The 22,356-nt window shown below is 31.3% G+C and overlaps 1 protein-coding gene across 1 annotated transcript; it reads left to right on the forward strand.

The window, feature by feature from the left end:
- Window positions 1–562: 562 nt before the first annotated feature.
- Window positions 563–19,510, forward strand: Kl-3 (dynein heavy chain 8, axonemal kl-3). Its single transcript, XM_076384824.1, is given in 65 exon segments — window positions 563–694; window positions 830–1,052; window positions 1,131–1,282; window positions 1,347–1,545; window positions 1,624–1,787; window positions 1,855–2,031; window positions 2,106–2,327; window positions 2,436–2,537; window positions 2,619–2,765; window positions 2,842–3,116; window positions 3,200–3,539; window positions 3,608–3,834; window positions 3,918–4,402; window positions 4,462–4,658; window positions 4,737–4,911; window positions 5,285–5,412; window positions 5,494–5,674; window positions 5,754–6,091; window positions 6,161–6,324; window positions 6,397–6,651; window positions 6,717–6,957; window positions 7,024–7,223; window positions 7,319–7,490; window positions 7,552–7,697; window positions 7,770–7,908; window positions 8,015–8,245; window positions 8,320–8,525; window positions 8,596–8,816; window positions 8,894–9,179; window positions 9,246–9,384; window positions 9,466–9,686; window positions 9,804–9,987; window positions 10,063–10,203; window positions 10,275–10,622; window positions 10,686–10,863; window positions 10,947–11,092; window positions 11,154–11,352; window positions 11,473–11,591; window positions 11,662–11,998; window positions 12,073–12,343; window positions 12,422–12,622; window positions 12,679–12,924; window positions 12,982–13,300; window positions 13,397–13,623; window positions 13,685–13,907; window positions 13,976–14,152; window positions 14,238–14,405; window positions 14,477–14,692; window positions 14,776–14,913; window positions 14,985–15,281; window positions 15,356–15,511; window positions 15,600–15,755; window positions 15,821–15,956; window positions 16,035–16,186; window positions 16,262–16,515; window positions 16,589–17,294; window positions 17,353–17,539; window positions 17,598–17,859; window positions 17,930–18,169; window positions 18,246–18,413; window positions 18,499–18,640; window positions 18,701–18,890; window positions 18,974–19,095; window positions 19,165–19,326; window positions 19,385–19,510. Coding segments are annotated over 65 exon segments (13,779 nt in total).
- Window positions 19,511–22,356: the final 2,846 nt, after the last annotated feature.

The following is a 22,356-nucleotide window of genomic DNA, read 5'->3' on the forward strand; positions in this document are numbered from 1 at the left end:
ATAAAATACACATCCTGCACATCTTTATAATGAACCATAAAATTTAAGAACAAAGGCGATATCACTTTCAATGATTTAAAATTGAGCGCTTCTTAATTACAACTTTTTATCTTGTAAATACAGTTTTATTTATGCTGTCTGCCTTAACCTTTGCAATTTTATGTACACTGCAGCTGCATGTGCATAGTAAATTATAGTGCGCGTGCGTATCATATGATCGTAAATTTTTGAATGAAACTTAAAATGTTAACACGTGGTTAACTTCTGTATATATGTATAAATATACATTCATTGATATCGTACGCATGTAAGATACTAAAAAAAATAAAAATATATTTAAATATCTTATTTTGTAAGTTTCATTTTTGTTTCAATTCTTATATCCTTTATTTTATATCCACATTATTTCATACTTGTTGAAGCAGACGATTTTTATCATACCTAATTTACTCTATAAAAATTATTCGCATTTGTTTCTTCAATTTTTATCCATACTCTGATGTTTCCACTGAATGCAATATAAGTTTTGTGTCATTTATGTATTACGTTACGTTTAGAAATAATGGCACACATAGCTGCATATTTTGCAACTCGAGATTATACGAAACCTGCGATTGATCGTCGCATTGCTGAATTATTAAAAAGAAGAGTTGGTGTAGAAACTTTACCTACAGAGACTCTAAAAGAACGTCTTGTACGTAAAACTAATTAATTAATTTAATATGTTTTATAAAAAATTATTCTTTATAATGTCAAGATTTATTAAAAAAAAAAAAAAAAGCATTTCTTAGGGAGGCATTTTACTCAATTTGTATTATTATATTTCTAGGAAAAATTTAAAGAAAATCGAAATGCTAGACAAGGATTACTGAAACCTACACATCGACATATTCTGGAAGTTGTAGCTTTTATTTTACATGTTGATGCTGATCTCCTAGAAGAAGGAGTTGTTGATAAAGATGAATATATTAATGTATTCGATAGCTTTTTTGCTAAAGATGGAAAACGTGCAATACTTATATATTTTCAACCTATGGAACCACCACCATTTGGTATTAATTAATATGTTGCTATCGCATGTAGTTTTCTGTATCACAAAATCAATTAATGTGATAAACACATAACAATAGAGTCAGGACGATGGGATCCTTCATACGAACGAACAGATCAAGTAATACGTTGTTGTGTTACTGATGGTTCTACAGAACAGCTTTGTGGCAAATGTGTGATAGTCTATAGATTAAAATCAGACATTAATTTTGAAGCTAAACATCTCCTTGAAGTATGTTTTTAATGTTATAACAGCATTATAAGTACTTTCACATACTGTTTAAAATTCTAAATAGGAGACGTATTACGCATACACAGAAGTTGATCCTATATCCCAAAGTGCACTTGCAGCTGTATCACAGTTAATTGTGAGATTAAATTTACCAGCAATCACTTTTAATACAATATGGGGTGAATTATCAAAAAGTGAAGTTGGTGAAAAAGTGAAACATAATTTTATTCATGACTTTAAAGATTTCTGTGAATTTTTAAGCAGTAAGACATTTAAATTTATATGCATATGTTGTATTATGACTTTATAATATTATCTTTATATTATATTTTATATTTTAGTGACAAAAATAGATTTAGAGAATATAATAAAATTTGATACTGATTGGGAAGTGTATAATAAATATTTAGCATCAGCAGAGAAAAAAACAGAGAGTACCACTAATTTAGAAGCCATCAGCGCAATAGAAAATAATGTTAGATTATGGATGAAATCTATGGAACGGGTAAAATTTATAATTGTTAATTTTCGTTTTAAGTGTACGAAACTGATAATAATTATTATGAGTGTAGGCTGTCGTTGAAAGTCAACAGTTACGTAGAGAAACTGAAATAATGGGACCAAATGCAGAACTTACTTACTGGAGAAGATTACTTGCTCGTTTTTCATCAATAATTGAACATATCAAATTTCCTACTACTCAAAAGTATATACAATTTTTAACAACAGTAAAATCTAAGCATATGAAGGTATGTTTAACCAAAAGTCCAATATTTTTCTTATTAATGCAGCAATAATAGATATTTTGTATACTTCTGCATAGAAATGGGTAGTATTGGAAAATCATGTTAAAACGATACAAATACTTTCTCAAGATAATGTAAAATACCTATACGCACTGGAAAAATTTACTCAACCCTTGTACAGACTTGATCCAACAAAAATTGGAGAATACTTACCTCCACTTATGTATGCTATACGAATGATATATGCTTCTTCACGATTCTTTAACACAAGAAGAATGGTTACAGCAGTGTTTGTAAAAGTATTATTATAAAATTAAAAGGATAATTATCATAAAATGAAGGGATTTATAAATTTTGTGTTGTATGTAAATTCAATATAATTTAGATAAATTCATTGAAAATTTCAGATGACAAATCAAATGATTTTAGCATGTAAAGCTTATTTGACAGAGAATGGTAAAGTAAATGTTTGGAAAGAAGCTAAATCTGTTATGATATCTAAAATAAAGGTAAACATTAATGTATTTTTGAGAAATTTTAGTCAAATGTACAAATAGGATAATTATTATTGTACAATTATTTTATTATAGGACTGTAAAAACTTATGCGAGCAATACTTTAGCTACTATAATGAAATGTGTCAGCAAGTTAGAGAATCTACTGATGAAAAGCCTTTCGAAGTATCTGAAATGTACGTTTTTGGGAAATTTAATACTTTCAAATCAAGAATAATAAAAGTTAGTAGTTATATGTCTTCACAAAAATAAAAATATATTACAGCCAATAATTATAAATAAAGTAATTGCATTTCAGATTATGAATGTTTTAGAAATATCATTGGCTTATTCGATTCTTCATAGTTCTGCTATACAAGGAATAGATGTATTTGCAAATAAATTTTCTAACTTCTTTAAAGATATTTCATCACAACAATATGATCCATTAGATCATAGGAAACCATATTTTAATGCAGATTATGACAAGTTTAAGAAAAATGTAGCTGATACAGAAACAGAACTAAGAAGTTTTTTCTATAAATGTGTTTCTGAAGCACCAAATATAACAGAAGCATTGAGAGTTGTAGCAAGGTAATGTTTTATAACATATAACATTGTTTTATGTATAATCATTTTAACAATAATTATGCATATATCATTTATAATGTATGTAGATTCGAGAAATTAAAGTTCAAACATTTGAGGATTGACAGAAAATACTTAGAACTTATAACATTGTTTCAAAAAGAAATTGAAGATGTACGAGACCGATATAATGAAGATAGATCAGATCCACCATTACCACGAAATATACCTCCCATTGCTGGTCGTATTTTATGGATTAGACAGTTATACAGACGTATTGAAAATCCAATGTTGATATATAAAAAATGTATAAGAGTGCTCAGTCATGATTATATGCAAAAATGTATTAAAATTTATAATGCCATAATCAGTGTTTTTATACATTATGAATTAATATATCACAAAGCGTGGTATGATTCTTCAGAGATTGTAAGTTGTAAATTGTATCTTAAAATTATGATAATGTTTACTTGTATTGTTACATTTTGTATTTGAAGGTTCGATTGGCATTAGCATCACCTTTACTTATACGTCATCCAGAAACAAATAGGTACCATTTAAATTTTGATTCATACATAATTGAAGTGATACGTGAATCAGAACATATGGCTAGATTTGGTCTAGATGTACCAGATTTTATACAAATAATAACCTTCTGTAAAGATAAAATTTTTTCATCATATGAAACAGTAAAAAAGTTGGTTGAGGAAAATGATACATTAAGGTATAAAATTACTTTTAGGAAAGAATAATATTTTTTTGAAGAAATAAAATATGTATAATATTAGATTTTATTTTGAATTGCAGACAAAGAATACCACTGTTGTTTCAAAATTTAACAAAACTTGTTCTTGTGAATCTTGAGATTGCATTTCAACCATGTTTATCTGTAATGACATGGATATCCTTAAACATTTCTGAAGTATGTGAAGAAATACAAAAGGCTGTTACATCAATACAAATTTTTGTTAAAGAGATCAAAGATATGAAGGAGGCAAGAGTTGATGAAGTGTTTGAGTCTATTTCAGAAGTTATATTGCTGAAACTTGATGACTACCCAAAACAACCTACTCAACTTTTAGAAGATAATATCGCTTATGGAAATACAATAGCCTTTGACTTGGAAATAAAATCATCAGCAGCAGAAAAAGCTGTTATAATGATAATTAATAAATTCATGGATGTCATAATTGATGAATCTGTTCAAAATATTAAATACAATTGGTTGGATCCAGATAAAGTTAACAAACGTGTTTCACAGACAAAATTAACAAAAGGAAAATATGAACTAGGTACGTATCTTGTGTTAAACAAATATTGATCATGTTTCATATATATTAAATGTTTATAGGTTTTGCTCCTATTGAAAGAACGTATAAAGTTCAAATAAACAAAGTGCATAATGATTGTATGGAATTATTTGCATTTTTTAATAATAAACTTATAGAAGTTTTAGTAAAATGTACTAAGAACTCTCTTGAACTATTAAGGAGAAAGGTCACTGAATTAAGGTCTTTCTTATTTTAATCAGAATTTGTTGAAAATACAGTATTGTGTAGAAATGATTTTGATATTTTTAATTTTAACAACTACAGTCCTCTGGTACATGAAGAAGGTGATGTCAAGGAAGAAAGTCCAATTTTATTAACTACATTTGTTCTACAAATACCGAATATTATAATAGTCCCTTCAATAGAAGAATTACAACATTATTTTGGAAAATTGATAATTAACATTCTAGAAAATCATAAAAATATTATTGCATGGGGACAACGTTATACACCTGCAAAGCGATTAGTTGGTGGCAGTGATAAGTTGCAAGGTTTGTGTCTTATAACTAGACTGTGGATCTTTATGCATTTATGGGAAATTTTAATGTGAAATTTAATGGGAAATTTAAATAAACATAAATTTAAACAATATATATAATATATATAATATAAATATATATAATATAGAAAAATATATATAATATAGATAATATAGAAAAATATAGAAAGTATCGAAAGGTATATTTTATAATATTTAAAGAACAAAGTAAGTTTTTACTTAGGTTCTCTTTATCTAATTTTGTATATGAAAATAGAAATTTGCATAAACATCCGCAATCTACTTATAACGATGGTAATGGCAATATATTGTTTTATATATTTCGTTCACTATTAAATGTTCAGGCAATAGTAAGACATCACTGAAGAACTATTATCAAATAATATCTGATCATAAAGAAATAGTTCGTAGTGTAATGAGTTTGCAAGGTGCGATTCTTGCTTTAAAAGATGATATTATGCAACTCGGAAATGTATGTTATGTTTTTGCTTTTTTTGCTTAAAATACATAGTTTAAATATTTGAGTGGAGTATACATACTATTTTTTAAGTAGAAATATTTACAATATTCATATATATGGGACGAAGAGAGGAGCAACATTATTCAGAGTTTTGTTGATTCTGAACCTATTATTCAAGAGATTAAGGAGAAATTTATGGAATATGACAATTTAGTTGAAGAGATACAAGATTTACCCAATAAACACATAGTGGGTCCAATAGTAATTAACATGGGTAGTAAATTTAATTAGCTCACTTTAAAGATTCTTATTATGTGACTAGTAAATGTTTTAATTGAAATAATATTTCTTAGATAAATTAAAACTAGGACTCTTAGTTGAAGCACGTGCATGGAAAACATTGTTGGGTCAAATATTATCCACAACTTACAAAGAAAAGTTGAAGAACATTACTGAATATATTAATGAAAAGAATAAAATTTTAGCAAGAGAAATAAAAGACTTAGAAGATGTGAGAGTTGCTATGAAATGTTTAGCTGAAATTCGAGAGGACTTTATATTTTTTGATATGTTACTAATATTGATAGAAGAAACGTATTCATTAATGGCAAAGTTCAAAATCCCTGTTTCAAAGGAAGAGCAAGACATTGTAGATAGTCTTCGTTACAACTTTACAAATATGTTAACGACGGTACTTATCATAAAACTTATTATTACTTATTATCATTTTATTTTTGAGTAAAATTCTGGATATTGTAAGGCAAAACAAGTTCAAGCCAAAATATGCGAGATGCAAGAGCCATTGAAGAAAGAACTGACAGATGGTGTTGCCATTTTTAAACAAGAAGTAGTTCATTTTGATCTCGATTTTGAGTTGAATGGTCCAATGGTTGAAGGTATACCAGCTAAGGAAGCTAGTGATCGGTAATGTCAACAGATAATGTTGCTTATATTTAGTAATTTAAAATTAATTTTTTCTACAATAATTTCTTTTAGGTTGATTCTGTTTCAAGCTCAGTTAGAAGATTTGTGGGAAAAATATGAGACTTATAGCAGTGGTGAAAGTTTATTTGGCATAGAAGTAACAGAGTACCCAGCTCTTCATCAAAGAAAGCGAGAAATAAATTTATTGCAAAAATTATACTCCCTATATCTTCAAGTGATAAGAACTATCGATAGTTATTATGAAATACCTTGGTCTGAAATTGATATTGAGTCCATAGTCACTGAGCTGAGTGACTTTCAGAATAGGTAATCTTATTTGTTACTGTTTAACATGAGTTAATACTGCATCAGTATGGTATGTTTTATATCAGATGTCGAAGACTACCAAAGGCTATGAGAGATTGGCCAGCTTATATTGAATTGAAGAAAAAAATTGATGATTTTAACGAGACTTGTCCATTATTGGAAATGATGGCAAATAAAGCAATGCAAGACAGACACTGGGAAAGAATGTCAAAGCTATGTAAATACAACTTTGATGTTGAATCAGAGACATTTACGTTGGCAAATGTAATGCAGGCACCTTTATTAAAATACAAAGATGATGTAGAGGTATTACTTCAATTAGAATCATTTAATATTTAAAAAATTTTTACTCATATCTTTATATATTTACAGGATATATGCATTAGCGCTGTAAAAGAGCAAGAAATAGAGAGTAAATTGAAACAAATTATAGCAGACTGGGCTATCGTGGATCTGCAATTTACCCAGTTCAAACAACGAGGAGAATTACTTCTGAAAGGTGTGGAAACTGCTGAAATCATATCTGAGCTTGAAGACAGCCTAATGGTTATCAGTTCACTTTTGGCAAATCGGTATCAAACAATATGAACTATACATTTGAATATATTAATGAATTTGATGCTTTTTTAATAAAGAAAGAAAAACAATTTTTTATTGCTTTCTTTAGGTACAATGCATATTTTAAAAAAGATATCCAACTGTGGCAAAGTAAACTGAGTAATACGTCAGAAATTTTGGCAAAGTGGTTGACTGTGCAAAATTTATGGGCCTACTTAGAAGCAGTATTTATTGGTGGTGACATATCTAAACAACTACCAGCAGAGGCAAAACGTTTCAACGTAAGTAACATTTAAATTGGTAACCACTATCGCGTATTACATTTATCACTTGCTATTCTAGAATATTGATAAGGCATGGGTTAAAATTATGTATCGAGCACGTGAAAGACTTAATGCTGTGGAAACTTGTACTGGAGATGAAACGATGGGTCAGTTTCTGCCTCATTTATTAGAACAATTGGAATCTTGTCAGAAATCTCTTAGCGGGTAACAAAATTGATCTATACCGTAACCAAAGCTTGATTTACTATATTCTAAACTTATTTAATATGTATATAGATATTTGGAAACGAAGCGAAGCGTATTCCCAAGATTTTGTTTCATATCCGACCCTACATTGTTAGAAATACTTGGTCAAGCAGCTGATTGTCACACCATACAAAAATATCTTGATGGTTTCTTTGATAATGTAGAAAGGGTAATATTTATTCTCTTCATTGAAACTATGTCATTTTCTTCTTTATTATTTCACGTTGTTTCTATCCACTTTGTTTAATTATGATTGAAATTCTTTCCATTTACAGCTTGATTTTTCAGAGAAAGAATACGAGAAGATTATTGCTATGTATTCACGTGAAAATGAAAAAATAGTATTAGAAAAAGAAGTTATGTGCACAGGGGGTGTAGAAAATTGGTTGAATACTTTATTGACAGTACATCAAATGTCTGTGGGTAGCGTGATTTCACAAGGATTACAAACTTTAGGGACCGAAGAATTTAATATCATACAATTGATAGATGACTCGGTTTTACAAGTAATGTTAATACCTTGATGTACTTTATGAAAATACATGATACTATTATTTGTTAAAGTATTTTATTTTGTAAGGTGGGTTTGTTAGCTTTACAAGTTTTGTGGACTCGTGATGCTGAAGTAGCCCTCACTACAGCAAAAAGAGATAGAACGATAATGAAGAAAACAAATCAGTGGTTTCTTGATTTATTGAATAGTCTCATTGAAGTGACTGTTAAAGATTTATCTAAATATGCGAGAGCAAAATACGAAGCTTTAATTACAATACATGTACATCAAAGGTAGCACATAAACTTTAATATCAATATTAATGATAAAAAGTTTGTAAATTTGTATGAACTGTTTCTTCAGAGATATATTTGACGAGCTATGCCGTTATAGAGTTCGGAATGTGTTGGATTTTGAATGGTTGAAACAGATTAGATTTTATTACAACAGTGATTCTGAAGATATACCCATTAAGATTACGGATATAGATTTTCTCTATCAGAATGAGTTTTTAGGTTGTACAGATCGACTTGCTATTACACCACTTACGGATAGGTGTTATATTACATTGGCACAAGCTGTTGGTAAGAGTGCAACCTTTGTTTTACCTATATAATAATTTTCTACTACAATAACAATCTTTAAAATTCGTATTTTTTAGGTATGAATTTCGGAGGAGCACCTGCAGGTCCAGCTGGCACTGGAAAAACAGAAACTACGAAAGATATGGGGAAGGCGCTTGGCAAATATGTGGTTGTGTTTAATTGTTCTGATCAAATGGACTTTCGTGGTTTAGGCAGAATATTCAAGGGGTTAGCTATGTCCGGCTCGTGGGGGTGTTTTGATGAGTTTAATCGCATCGATTTACCAGTTTTATCCGTAGCTGCTCAACAGATTGCCATCGTACTCACAGCACGAAAGGAAAGAAAAACGAGTTTTCTGTTCAGGTATTCAATCAAGCTTTGAAAAACTTAAAATTTGTTGATTACTAAAGTAAAACATGTAATTCGTAGCGACGGTGAAGTTTATCAATTGAATTACGAATTTGGTCTCTTTATTACAATGAACCCTGGCTATGCTGGTCGCCAAGAATTGCCGGAGAATTTAAAGATACAATTCAGAAGCGTGGCTATGATGGTCCCTGATAGACAAGTAATATTATGCTGTTTCTGTTTGCTTCATTTTGAACTATGTTTTCGCTTGGAAGTTAATACTTTGTAATCATTTACGTAGATAATCATGCGAGTAAAATTGGCAGCTTGCGGCTTTAAAGAAAATGTATTACTATCGCGAAAGTTTTTCACGCTATATAAGCTATGTGAAGAGCAGTTGAGCAAACAAGTGCATTACGATTTTGGATTGCGAAATATACTATCATGTTTACGAACTCTTGGTGCTCAGAAACGAGCAAATCCTACTGATTCTGAAGAAACTACCCTCATGAGAGTCTTGAGGTAAAATTTCTTCGATAAGAGAAAGCTATAGTTAGGTCGGACGATAGATCGAAAGTTCACAGCTTCCTATTGTGAATCTTGGAAAATTTTCTACATATTTCTGTTATGTGATTGCAGAGATATGAATCTATCAAAATTAGTGGATGAAGATGAACCTTTATTTATGTCTTTAATTGATGATATGTTTCCGGGTATAAAACTCAGAGTTCAAACATATAAGGATCTACAAAAAGCAATAGCAAATGCAACCGAGTCGCTTGGTATAACGAATCACCCTGCGTGGAATTTGAAAGTAGTTCAAGTACGTCTTGATCAAAGGTAACTGACAGACATTTCGTAATCGTAATATTAATAGGATATTTTTGTATTTCCTTAGCTGTATGAGACGTCTCTTGTTCGTCATGGTTTAATGGTACTCGGACCAACAGGATCTGGAAAGACACGATGTATGTGGACACTTATGAAAGCTTTGACAGAAATGGGTATGCCTCATAAGGAGGTCAGAATGAACCCAAAAGTTAGTAGCTCTTCTAAAATGAATAAAAATGTAGCCGACAGTACCTAGAGTAACTGGTAAATATCTTATAGGCCATAACTGCGTCTCAAATGTTTGGAAGACTTGATGTTGCAACTAATGATTGGACGGACGGCATATTTTCCACTATATGGAGAAGATCGATACACACGAAGAAAACAGATAACTTGTGGATGGTCTTAGATGGTCCTGTGGATGCAGTTTGGATTGAAAACTTAAATTCAGTCTTGGATGACAATAAGACATTAACTTTGGCGAACGGTGATCGCATAATCATGGCGTCGAATACTAAATTGGTCTTTGAACCAGATAACGTTGACAATGCTTCACCAGCAACGATATCGCGTATGGGGATGGTTTTCTTGAGTGCTTCTGTTTTAAAGTGGAGTCCCATTTTAGAGGTAATATTGTAGTCTTGAAAGCTGTTAATAAACGTGTGCTATCAGTTTTTTTTGCATATTTAGGGATGGCTTAAGAAAAGACCAGCTTCAGAAGCGGATATATTGCGCACACTGTTTGACAAAATTTATGATGATGCCCATGTATATGTTCAAACGAAACTTCCAGTAAAAATGAAACTTCTAGAAGCAATATATATCAGACAGTGCATTGATTTGCTGGAAGGTTTACTTGGTTCAAACGGCGACACAACAAGTACGATATTTTATCATTAGGATTACAATTTATTATACAAGGAATTTTATTTGGAATTTGTTATTTTTCAGGAATATTACCGGATAATCATATCGAAAATATATTTCTGTTCTCACTTATGTGGAGCTTAGGAGCAGTGTTGGAGTTGGAAGAACGAAGTTCATTGCAGGATTTCTTAATCACTCACAAGTCGCAATGTAATTGGCCTAAATGCAAGGTAATGCAGATATAATGTATTCGACAGAGAAACAAGATTAATGAGACAGTTTCTACTTTAGGAAGATGAAACTATATTCGAGTTTCTGGTATCCGAGAATGGAGACTGGATTCATTGGTCAGAAATAGTCCCAGAGTTTGTATATCCTCCAGATGAAGTTCTACCATATCAAGAAATTCTAGTCCCTAACATAGATAACACGAGAACACACTTTTTAATTGATACTATAGCCAAGCAAGGAAAGGCTGTATTACTGATAGGTACATAACTTTTAATTCTAAATTTCGCTAGAATTTATAAATCCTATCTTTCTGTGTTTAATTTTTGTCCATAGATTCTATTTTTATCTTTCTCTTCTTTATTTGGTGTTCAAATAATAGGTGAACAAGGAACTGCAAAAACAGTAATGATCAAAGATTACATGTCTAATTACGATCCCGAAGAGCACTTACACAAATCCTTCAGTTTTTCTTCAGCATCTACACCTAATATGGTTCAGGTAACTTTAATTTCAAGTTAAGTAAGATCACAAGTAAGGATTGTTGTCATATGAAATATAAATTGTGTAGCGTGTGTTTGAAAGCTACGTAGAAAAAAGGGTAGGAACTACCTATGGACCCCCAGGTGGCCGAAAAATGACCATTTTCATTGACGATATCAATATGCCAGTTATAAACGAATGGGGGGATCAAATTACAAATGAGATAGTTCGTCAATTGATGGAGTACGAGGGTTTCTATTCTTTAGATAAACCGGGTGATTTTTGCATCATACAAGATGTTCAATTTCTAGCTGCAATGATTCATCCAGGTGGTGGTAGAAACGATATACCACCTAGACTGAAGAGACAATTTAATATTTTTAACTGCACATTACCGTCGAATAAATCAATGGACACAATTTTCAGTAAGGATAATTCAACGTTGTATTCAAATGTTTATAATTAGAGATGTATTCATGAATACGTTTGTAATCTGCAGAAAGTATTGGTGAAGGGTATTTCTGTATCAATAGATTTGATGAGATCATTGTTGAGTTTTTGCCTAAACTAATACCTCTAACCAGAATTTTATGGCAACAGACTAAGTTAAAGATGTTACCGACACCGGCAAAGTTTCACTACATTTTTAACTTAAGGGACTTGTCTCGAATTTGGCAAGGCATTCTCAGAATAGAAAGAGCAGAATGTGATTCTATTACTAGATTGCTGAAGCTTTGGGAGCATGAATGCACTCGTGTCATCGCGGATCGGTTTGTTACTTTATAACCTTCTGCAAGTAAAACTATTTCTAAAAGCTATAATGCTCTAACGTTGATATTTCTTATTAGATTTACGACTGAATTAGACACCGATTGGTTCAAAAAAACGTTAAGACGTACAGCCGAAAAGATGTTAGGTCCTGATTTTAAATACTATGATCCCGAAGAAACGTACTTTGTTAATTTCTTACGAGAACCGCCAGAACCTACAGGAGATGAACCAGAGGACTTCATATTTGAAGCACCAAAAATTTATGAAGAAATTCCTAGGTATAATTTATTTTTGAACTCATTTTACATTAAGGTTTTTAACATGTCATTTTTAGCTATGACGCTGTAATCGCCAAAGTTCAGCAAAATATGGAACAATTCAACGAATATATTCGCGGTATGTACCTCGATTTGGTGTTCTTCCATGATGCTCTGGTACATTTGATACGAATATCAAGGTTGCTTGGAGTACCTAGAAGCAATGCATTGCTTGTGGGCATCGGAGGCTCAGGCAAGCAAAGTCTGACAAGACTGGCATCCTTTATCGCAGGATTTAGTTTCTTTCAGATTGCGCTATCTAGGTAACGAGCAAAGGCTAATTTCAACTAATTCATGTTATTAAAATATCTCCTTTTTAGGAGTTACAACGTTGGAAGTTTAATAGAAGATCTTAGGAAAATTTATCGTGAAGCCGGTACAGGACCTAAAGGACATACATTTATATTTACTGATAATGAGATTAAGGAAGAAGCTTTTCTCGAATATATTAACAATATTTTAAGCGTTGGAGAAGTTGCAAATTTGTTCCCAGCCGACGAACTTGACGAGGTTTTGTCGACAGTTACTCCGTTGATGAAGATTGACGATCCAAGGCGACCGCCAACACCTGATAATCTTTATGATTATTTCATATCACGTGCGAGGAATCATTTACATGTAGTTTTGTGCTTTTCACCGGTTTGTACTCTTGCTACTTTGTTGTCTTTTTTTATTTATGTGTTTGTAAATAAAATTCAAAACAATTTTATTGTTTTCAATAATGTTGCATCACAGGTGGGTGAAAAATTCAGATCTCGAGCACTTAAGTTTCCAGCCTTAACATCTGGTTGTACAATTAACTGGTTCTGGAAATGGCCAAAGGATGCATTATATAAAGTAGGAGAACATTTCATGAAAAACTTCAAAGTAATTAGCACTCCAGAGGTGAAACAACAATTAATCGAAGTTATGGGAGACATACAGAATGATGTAAACGATGTTTGCGTAGAGTACTTCGACAGGCAAGAGTCTATTACCCTAATTTATATTACGCTGTTTTATACATTGTTTCTATTCCATTAGATTTCGACGCCAAGTATATGTCACTCCAAAATCATTTTTAACTTTCTTAAACGGCTACAAAGTGCTATACAAGCAACGCTTAGATAATATTAATACTCTTGCTTTCCGTATGAGCAACGGGTTGAATAAATTGGTGGATGCTGCTGCTCAAGTCGACGAGCTGAGAAAAGTCTTGGAAAAGAATCAGCAGGAAATCGCTGAAAAGAATGTGCAAGTGGAAGCTGTTCGTACCTTTGTTATTAGATTAAATGCATTTGTTTAATTCGTTAGCTTCAAATATATTGCTTGTAGATTTTAGTTGTCGTCAACGAAAAGAAAAGGGAAGCAGAAGCAGTCAAGGCACAGGTACAAGTATCTAAAGACGAGGCTGAAACTATTTTAAAAGTCATAGCAAAAGAAAAGTCGGTTGCAGAACAAAAACTGAAAGCCGCTGAACCAGCACTTTTGGCAGCAGAAGCAGCGTTGCAGGTTAAACTTGTTCTCAGTAGATTAAAGCTTTTGTGTTCTTTTGAGTGTTGTTAGTTGATACCATTTGTCTAAATTCTATTTCTAGACTATAAAAGCTGCTGATATTGCTACAGTTCGAAAATTGGGCAAACCTCCATATTTAATCACTCTTATAATGGATTGTGTGATGATATTATTTGGAAGAAGATTGGAACCAGTTAAACCTGATTATGAAAAACAATTTTTAACTCCTTCTTGGTCCGAAGCATTAAAGGTATAGTTATTGAAATTAATTATAGAGATTTAAAAGGTACGATTCATTATATTAATGTGTTTTTATTACAGGTGATGGCTGATACCAGATTCCTCTACAACTTACAAAATTTCCCAAAAGATAACATTAATGCAGAAACTGTTGATCTAATGCAACCTTATTTAAACTATCATTTGTACACCTATGAAGCTGCGAAACAAGCTTGTGGAAATGTAGCCGGTCTTATCCAATGGACTATTTCTATGGTTACGTTCTATGGAGTAAATAAAGATGTGCTTCCTCTGAAAGTAATTTGTTTAACTAAGAAGACATGAAATAAAATAAGATACTTTAGAAATATCTACTCAGATAAAAAATATGTAATCTCAAGGCAAATTTGGCAGTGCAAGCAAGTAAATATGAAAAGGCAAATCGAAACTTAATGGAGGCTGAGAGTCTTCTAAGAGCTAAAGATGAGGACTTAAAGGTGGTGCAAGCAGAGTTTGATGCAGTGATGCAAGAGCGTCAAGTAATATATAAAACATTTTTTAAATATTATCTATGTAATAGAGCATACTAATACAGTATTTTCATAATTAGGAAATAGTTGATTTAGCTGAAGCTTGTCAAGCAAAAACAGATACTGCAACAGCAATGATTGAAGGACTTTCTGGTGAAAGAGTTAGATGGACAGAACAACTGGCTTTGTTCAAATCAGAAACAGATCGTCTTGTTGGAGATGTACTGATTTTAATAGGTTTCTTATCATATTGTGGAGCTTTTAATCAAGAATTTAGAAATCTCTTGCAGCGAAAGTGGTTTGATTTTATTCAAGGCAGGAAGATACCTATCTCCCTTGTCATTAATATTACATCTACTTTAACAGATACTGCCACGGTGTGTAATATATTAAAAGTTATTGTTTCAAGTATGTTCTAATCAAAGAAATATTTACATTTGTTGCTTCAAAGATTGGAGAATGGAGTTTGCAAGGACTACCAACGGATGATTTGTCCATTCAAAATGCAATCATAGTGACGAAAGCGGCTAGATATCCTCTTTTGATTGATCCGCAATTGCAAGGTAAAGCATGGATTAAGAACAAAGAAGCAGAGTTTGAATTAGAGGTAGAATAGTTTTCATTTTTTAAATTGATCTAATTTTTTATCTCCTAGTTTTTTTGTCTGGAATTAACATTATAATATTCCATTTTAGATTACCTCCCTTACACATAGATATTTCAGAAATCATTTGGAAGATACTGTTTCTCTTGGTCGCCCGTTACTTATCGAAGATGTAGGAGAAGAGTTAGATCCTATTTTGGATAATTTATTGGAGAAAAATTTTATAAAGATAGGAACTTCTTTGAAAGTAAGACAGTTATGTCTATACAATATGAGAAATAAATTAAGTACATTTGAACAATCTTATAATAGGTTAAATTAGGTGATAAGGAAGTAGACATTCACAAAGATTTTAGACTTTATATCACTACAAAACTACCAAACCCATCGTACACGCCCGAAATATTTGCTCGGACCGCTATAATTGATTTTACAGTCACTATAAAAGGTATTTAAGATAATTGCAAGATTTTATTACAAATAAAGTTTAGTAGATGAATATATCATTTGTTCATTTTGTGCACAGGATTAGAGGATCAACTTTTAGGACGAGTTATTTTATCAGAAAAAAATGAACTTGAAACAGAAAGGACACAGTTAATTACAGATGTTACTGCAAATAATAGAAAGATTAAAGAACTAGAAGCTAATCTTTTACAAAAATTAACTACTGTAGAGGTAAGTACATATCAATTCCTTTTCAAAATATCTTGTACTTTAAAAGTTTTACTTTTCTTATTTATTTTCATGCAGGGTCCTTTAATAGAAGACGTAGAATTGATGTCGGTGTTGAATATTACGAAACAAACGGCTGCTGAAATAAATGAAAAATTAAGTATCGCGAAAGATACAGAATTGAGAATTGATACAGCACGAGAAGAATTTAGACCAGTCGCAACGCGTGGTAGTGTTCTATATTTTTTAATCTGCGACATGGCTTTAGTAAACTGTATGTACCAAACATCCCTTGTTCAATTTTTAGAGCGATTCGATATTTCAATGGAAAGGTATGTACAAAACATATATATGTATACTGCTTACTATTCGAGTATAAATATGAAAATACTTTTCCTGATTTAGGTCTGAAAAAAGTCCAGTTAATCAAAGAAGAATACAATTCATTACCGAATATCTTACTTATGAAATATTCAGATATAAATCTCGAGGGCTTTACGAGATTCACAAATATATGTTCATCTTATTAATGACATTAAAAATTGATTTGCAACGTGACGCTATTACTTATGATGAATTTCAGTATTTCATAAAAGGTGGTGCAGCCTTAGATTTAAATACTGTTGAACCAAAACCTTGTAAATGGATTTCCGACATTACTTGGCTCAACTTAGTCGCATTGTCTAGCTTAAGGCAATTTCAGTATATTCTTTCTCAAATACCAGTTTCTGAGAAACTTTGGAAACAATGGTTTGATAAAGAGGCTCCAGAAGAGGAAGTGATACCAAATGAATATAATAATTTAGATACCTTTCGACGTCTGTTATTGATAAGAGCTTGGTGTATAGATAGAACATTATCACAGTCAAGGAAATACATAAGTAAATCGTTAGGAGAAAGATATGCAGAACCAGTAATTACCCTTTTGGATGTAATGCATTCTGAGTCAAGACCAAATACACCAATGATCTGCTTTTTAAGTATGGGATCTGATCCCACTCCTAGCATTGAACTACTTGCCAGGAAAATGGAGATTACATGTAAAAGTATTTCAATGGGACAAGGACAAGAAGTTCATGCACGTAGATTACTTCAAAGTGCAAAGACTGAAGTATGTTTATATGAAATAAATACAAGAAAAATTGTAATGACGAGTTACATGTTTTCAGGGTTATTGGGCTTTATGTCAGAATTGTCACTTAGGTTTAGAATATATGTTAGAAGTAGTAAATTTTCTTTTGGACATGGAGGCACCTCATCCTGATTTTCGTATGTGGATTACTACAGAACCACACAAAGATTTTCCAATTTCTCTTCTCCAAATGTCTATAAAATTCACTTATGAACCACCTCAAGGTAAAAATATAATTGTTTAGCCTTCTATGTTAAATGTGAAAAGAACATTTTATTTTAGGCATAAGAGCAGGTTTACTTGCCACATATAGTGCCATGAGTCAAGATCTGTTAGACCAATGTGATGCTCCACAATATATACCAATTATATATGCAGTCTCGTTTTTACATACTATTGTACAAGAACGACGAAAATTTGGACCTCTCGGGTGGAACATACCGTATGAATTTAATTTGGCAGATTGGTTAGCTTCATGCATATTTATCAACAATCACTTGAGTGATTTTGATGTAAAACAAGGAATAAGTTGGCAGACTGTACGGTAATAAATAAAAACTGATTTTTCTAATTAATTCGGTGCATTTAAAATAAGCAAAGTATTTAATTTTTAGGTACATGATAGGAGAAGTGCAATATGGAGGACGTGTTACAGATGATTATGATAAAAGACTCTTGAATACGTTTGCTAAATTTTGGTTTTCAGATGCACTTTTTACAGAAGACTATGAATTTTACAAAGGATATCCTGTTCTTGTTTATAAACAAGTTTCAGATTATTTGAAAGTAATAGATGAAATGCCAACTGTTGATCCACCTCAAGTTTATGGTTTACATTATAATGCAGACATTACGTAAGTGCAGCTTTTGTAACACATACATATGAATTTGAATATTATACCTTGTTATAAAAAATGTATGTTATTGCAGATATCAAACTAATACTACAGAAGCTGTTTTAGACACTATAATTTCTGTACAACCAAAGGAAGCAGGTGTTGGTGGTGGTGAATCTAGAGAAGTAATTGTAACAAGGCAAGCAAAAGACATGTTGAAAAAATTGCCGCTAGCTTATGATCCATTTGAAGTGAAAGAAAGGTGAAGTAATATAAAAGTATATAATAAAATGGTTTTACATAAAAACTAATTTTACAAACTAATTAAAAGGCTTTATTATACTTAGATTGCATGTGTTAGGTGCTACTCAACCAATGAATATTTTCTTGAAACAAGAAATTGACAGAATACAAGTAGTGATTAAATTAGTGGGTGTTATTCTCAAAGATCTTTTACTAGCCATAGAAGGTGTCATTATAATGAGCGAGGTAATTCTTCTTTTATAAAATCAATATTTTTTAAGTAATAATTCATATAAATTCATTCAGGAATTAAGAGATGCTCTTGATAACATATTTGATGCCAGAATACCACAAATATGGAAAGCAAAATCATGGGAATCGTCATCCTTAGGGTTTTGGTTTACAGAGTTATTAGATAGAAATAAACAATTTTCTACCTGGTTATTTAGTGGCAGGCCAATCAAATTTTGGATGACTGGATTTTTTAATCCTCAAGGTACACAATGTTTTATATATAAATCTGTAGAATTTAATAAATTTTATGCATAATTCCTTTTATCAGTAACTTGTATCATATAGGCTTTCTGACTGCAATGAGGCAAGAAATAACAAGAGCTAACAAGGGATGGGCTCTAGACAATGTAACATTGCACAATGAAGTTTTACGTTATACAGCAGAAGAAATTAAGGAGGCAGCTGCAGTATGTTATTTATATGTTCTGTGAACTTAAGTTTGCTCAATGAATAACGAATTTGTATGTAATTATTAGGAAGGAGTTTATGTGTATGGATTGTACCTTGAAGGAGCAGGTTGGGATAGAAGAAACAATAGACTATGTGAATCAGCTAATAAAATTTTGTTTGTGTTAATGCCTGTAATTCATATTTTTGCCCTATATAACATTCCTGATAAAGATCCAAAATTATATCAAGTAAGTATATATAAAAAGAGAGTGTTGAATTGATTAATAACATATCATTTTATTATAGTGTCCAGTCTACAAAAAGCCACTAAGAACGTATGTACTATTGATAACACCTCTGTGGTTGCATACGATTAAGCCACCTGATTTTTGGGTCTTACGCGGTGTTGCATTATTGTGTGATATTAAATAATGAAGTTCAATAAAATTCATATTTTGTTTTGAATCGATGTCTTTTATATAAAATTAGCTGTTGTACTCACGTTATGTAGTCGATGTCAAATAATAGCTGGATTTTATCAAACACTTAACGGTTTTTGGGTTTTACAATAAGTTAGGTGCGGGTTAGAAATTTGGCTCTACAATTAAATTTTTATAAATAGATTCACATGCACATAAGTTCAGAATTTTAACTGTTACTTTCACAAATCTTTAATAACTCGCGCGAGAGGCGTTGAAAACATTTAAATTATTAAAAATCTTCAGTCTCAAAATAACAAGTTCAAACTATCATTACTTCAAATCGCGGTAGCAATATAATTTGAGTTCGCCACGCTCAGGTCGTATTATGCGTACAACACACTTTTACACAACACACTTCAAAATTTAATGAAGTAGGACCGAAAGACGCGACGTAACATGTTTGTGTTCGATTATGTCATTAAAACAATATTCCCGCGACATTGCAAAGATTGATAACTACATAACTCAAGATGGTTCTTATAGAAGTCGCTTTGTTCAAATGATCGTTATATCTATTTGTAAAAGAGACATAATTTAAAATGTTTCGTAACACTTTTAATTCACAGTGTGTTTATTTGTCTCATTTTTTAAAATATTTTGTAATGTCTAGTGCGGTATTTTCAATTATTCACAATGCATGAGTCGAAATTATATTTATTTACATCTTATGTATAAAGTTGGTATTTATTTTTTAAAATCGTAATAAAAATTCAAATTTTTTTAATTCTTTAATTTATATGTGATTAACGAATATTTTTAACTGAAATTATGATTTTTATAATTTGCAAAGATTGAGTATCGATTGTGACATATTGCGCATTTCCGGTACGAGTCCACTTTAAAAGCCTGGTCACACGAATGACGAGAACGTCTCACAATTATAACAAAATTCTAAGGAACGATGTCAATGGTCTTTGTTTTCCTGCAATTTTATGGTAAATTTCATTTATTGTATTTTCTTTTGTTTTTCTATATGTTTGAGTCTACGCGATTCATGTAACAATAAATTTGTATTGTCATAAGTGATCACTTTCGATAGAAATGCATATATTCATTTCGAACGAATAACTGTCAATGATATTTATTTTGTTTTTAATATTTCTACGAAATTGAAAGTGCGTTATTTTCTTTTATGAACATCGGCTTTAATTTGTAATTTACTGCTATCTCGCATGCGGTCATATGCTAAATAGAACCTTAGGGATGTCTCATTCTAACCCTTTCGTGCTCGAATAATTTCCTTGAATATCTTTCATTTTTATTTCTTTTTGTGAAGTTGGTTTCCAACGTCATTCTAAATGCACCAGCAGAAAAAATTAACTGGAACATATATGTTCGTAGTTACGAAAGGGTTAACTTGGAACTTTTGCGCGCGCATAAGTTACGCGATGACGTCACGGTGACGATCATTGAAGAAACTTTTTCCCGCGTGTGTCTGATTCTGTTCAACGGTTTTACATGTATCGTCCTGTTATCCGCTCGATAGATCTCGTGTTTCTATCCACCCTTGCGCCTCCGTTAGTAGCAGGTAATTTCGTGTTCTCTTGCCTAACCCATGTAATTGAGCCAATGTGTGTTAATCAGGGTCTGCCTCATTTGCCATGGGGAATAATCCGAATTGCTTTTGTTACCGAGCATATCTTGGCGCAGTATATATTTGCTGTATCGATTTTTAGAGATTGCTGTTACTACAGAGAAAGAGAGAATCATGGCGTAAGAGGAATCAACTGAGATAATAAAGAAATATCTTCATTGGGGTGATCGTATTGTCAATGTGAGTTAATTTTTTCATTTCATATATTATACTGCTATTAAAATGTTTTGAGACATTTTGGTTTTTTGTATGATATACACCGTTAAGGATACTTTATATTTCAACACAGATGTATTGTTAATTCGATCAATCGTAATCATAGATTATGTCATTATCCAGATAGTACACGACGTTTTGAAGATGTCTATTTTATGTATCTTTTATGCTTGAACGTTTTACGACATAATTTGAACGTTCTTAAGATGTTTTATGAATGTCTTTTAAGACGTCCTAATGACATATTCTTTTGTAATTTTGGACATTTCAAGGACATCTTTTAGACATTTTTAAGACTTTACTGGATGTCTTTAAGACAGTTTAGAGATTTCTTTGTGCTATATGAGTAGTAATGCATCTGTGTTATAGCGTGAAGTATTTTTTTTATCAGGTGTAGAGTGTAAAGTATTTATTTCCTAACATAGTTACTAATTATGTTTAGTTAGTTGTTTATGTTGAATATGTTGAAGTTTTAAAAATCGATACTAGATTTGTATTAATAATATATGTTTTAATGACCGTTAAAACTAAGCATAATTTTTATTAAAAAATATACTTATATGAATCTACAGATATAACCGTAATGACCTGACTGCGCAGAAACTAATGCGAACGAATTACTGCGCATGCACGATCTCTTTTAAGTTTTATAGTGTCCGTTCGTTCAGATATCTAGCTCGTTCTCCAGTTTTTATTGCTTTTTTATAGAACAGATAATTAATTTTTTGCCAGTCAACCTAGTTTTGTATTGTTGTATTCTTCATATTTTGGTCTTTTGTGTTTTTGTGTAAAAGTTCTTTTTATTGCGTGGTAAAGAAAAATCCTATTTTTATAGGTAATTTTAATGTACCGTATTTAATTAACAGTATTCAATATGGTTTTATATGTTATATTATGGTTGTAGGATATTGGTTAAAATTTGCGTAAAATTATATGGAAAATGCACGCAAATCTTAATATTTTAATTTTGTGTAGTCGCCAACGGG

The sequence above is a fragment of the Calliopsis andreniformis genome, chromosome 9 (assembly GCF_051401765.1).
Source record: "Calliopsis andreniformis isolate RMS-2024a chromosome 9, iyCalAndr_principal, whole genome shotgun sequence".
In the NCBI taxonomy this organism is placed as follows: domain Eukaryota; kingdom Metazoa; phylum Arthropoda; class Insecta; order Hymenoptera; family Andrenidae; genus Calliopsis; species Calliopsis andreniformis.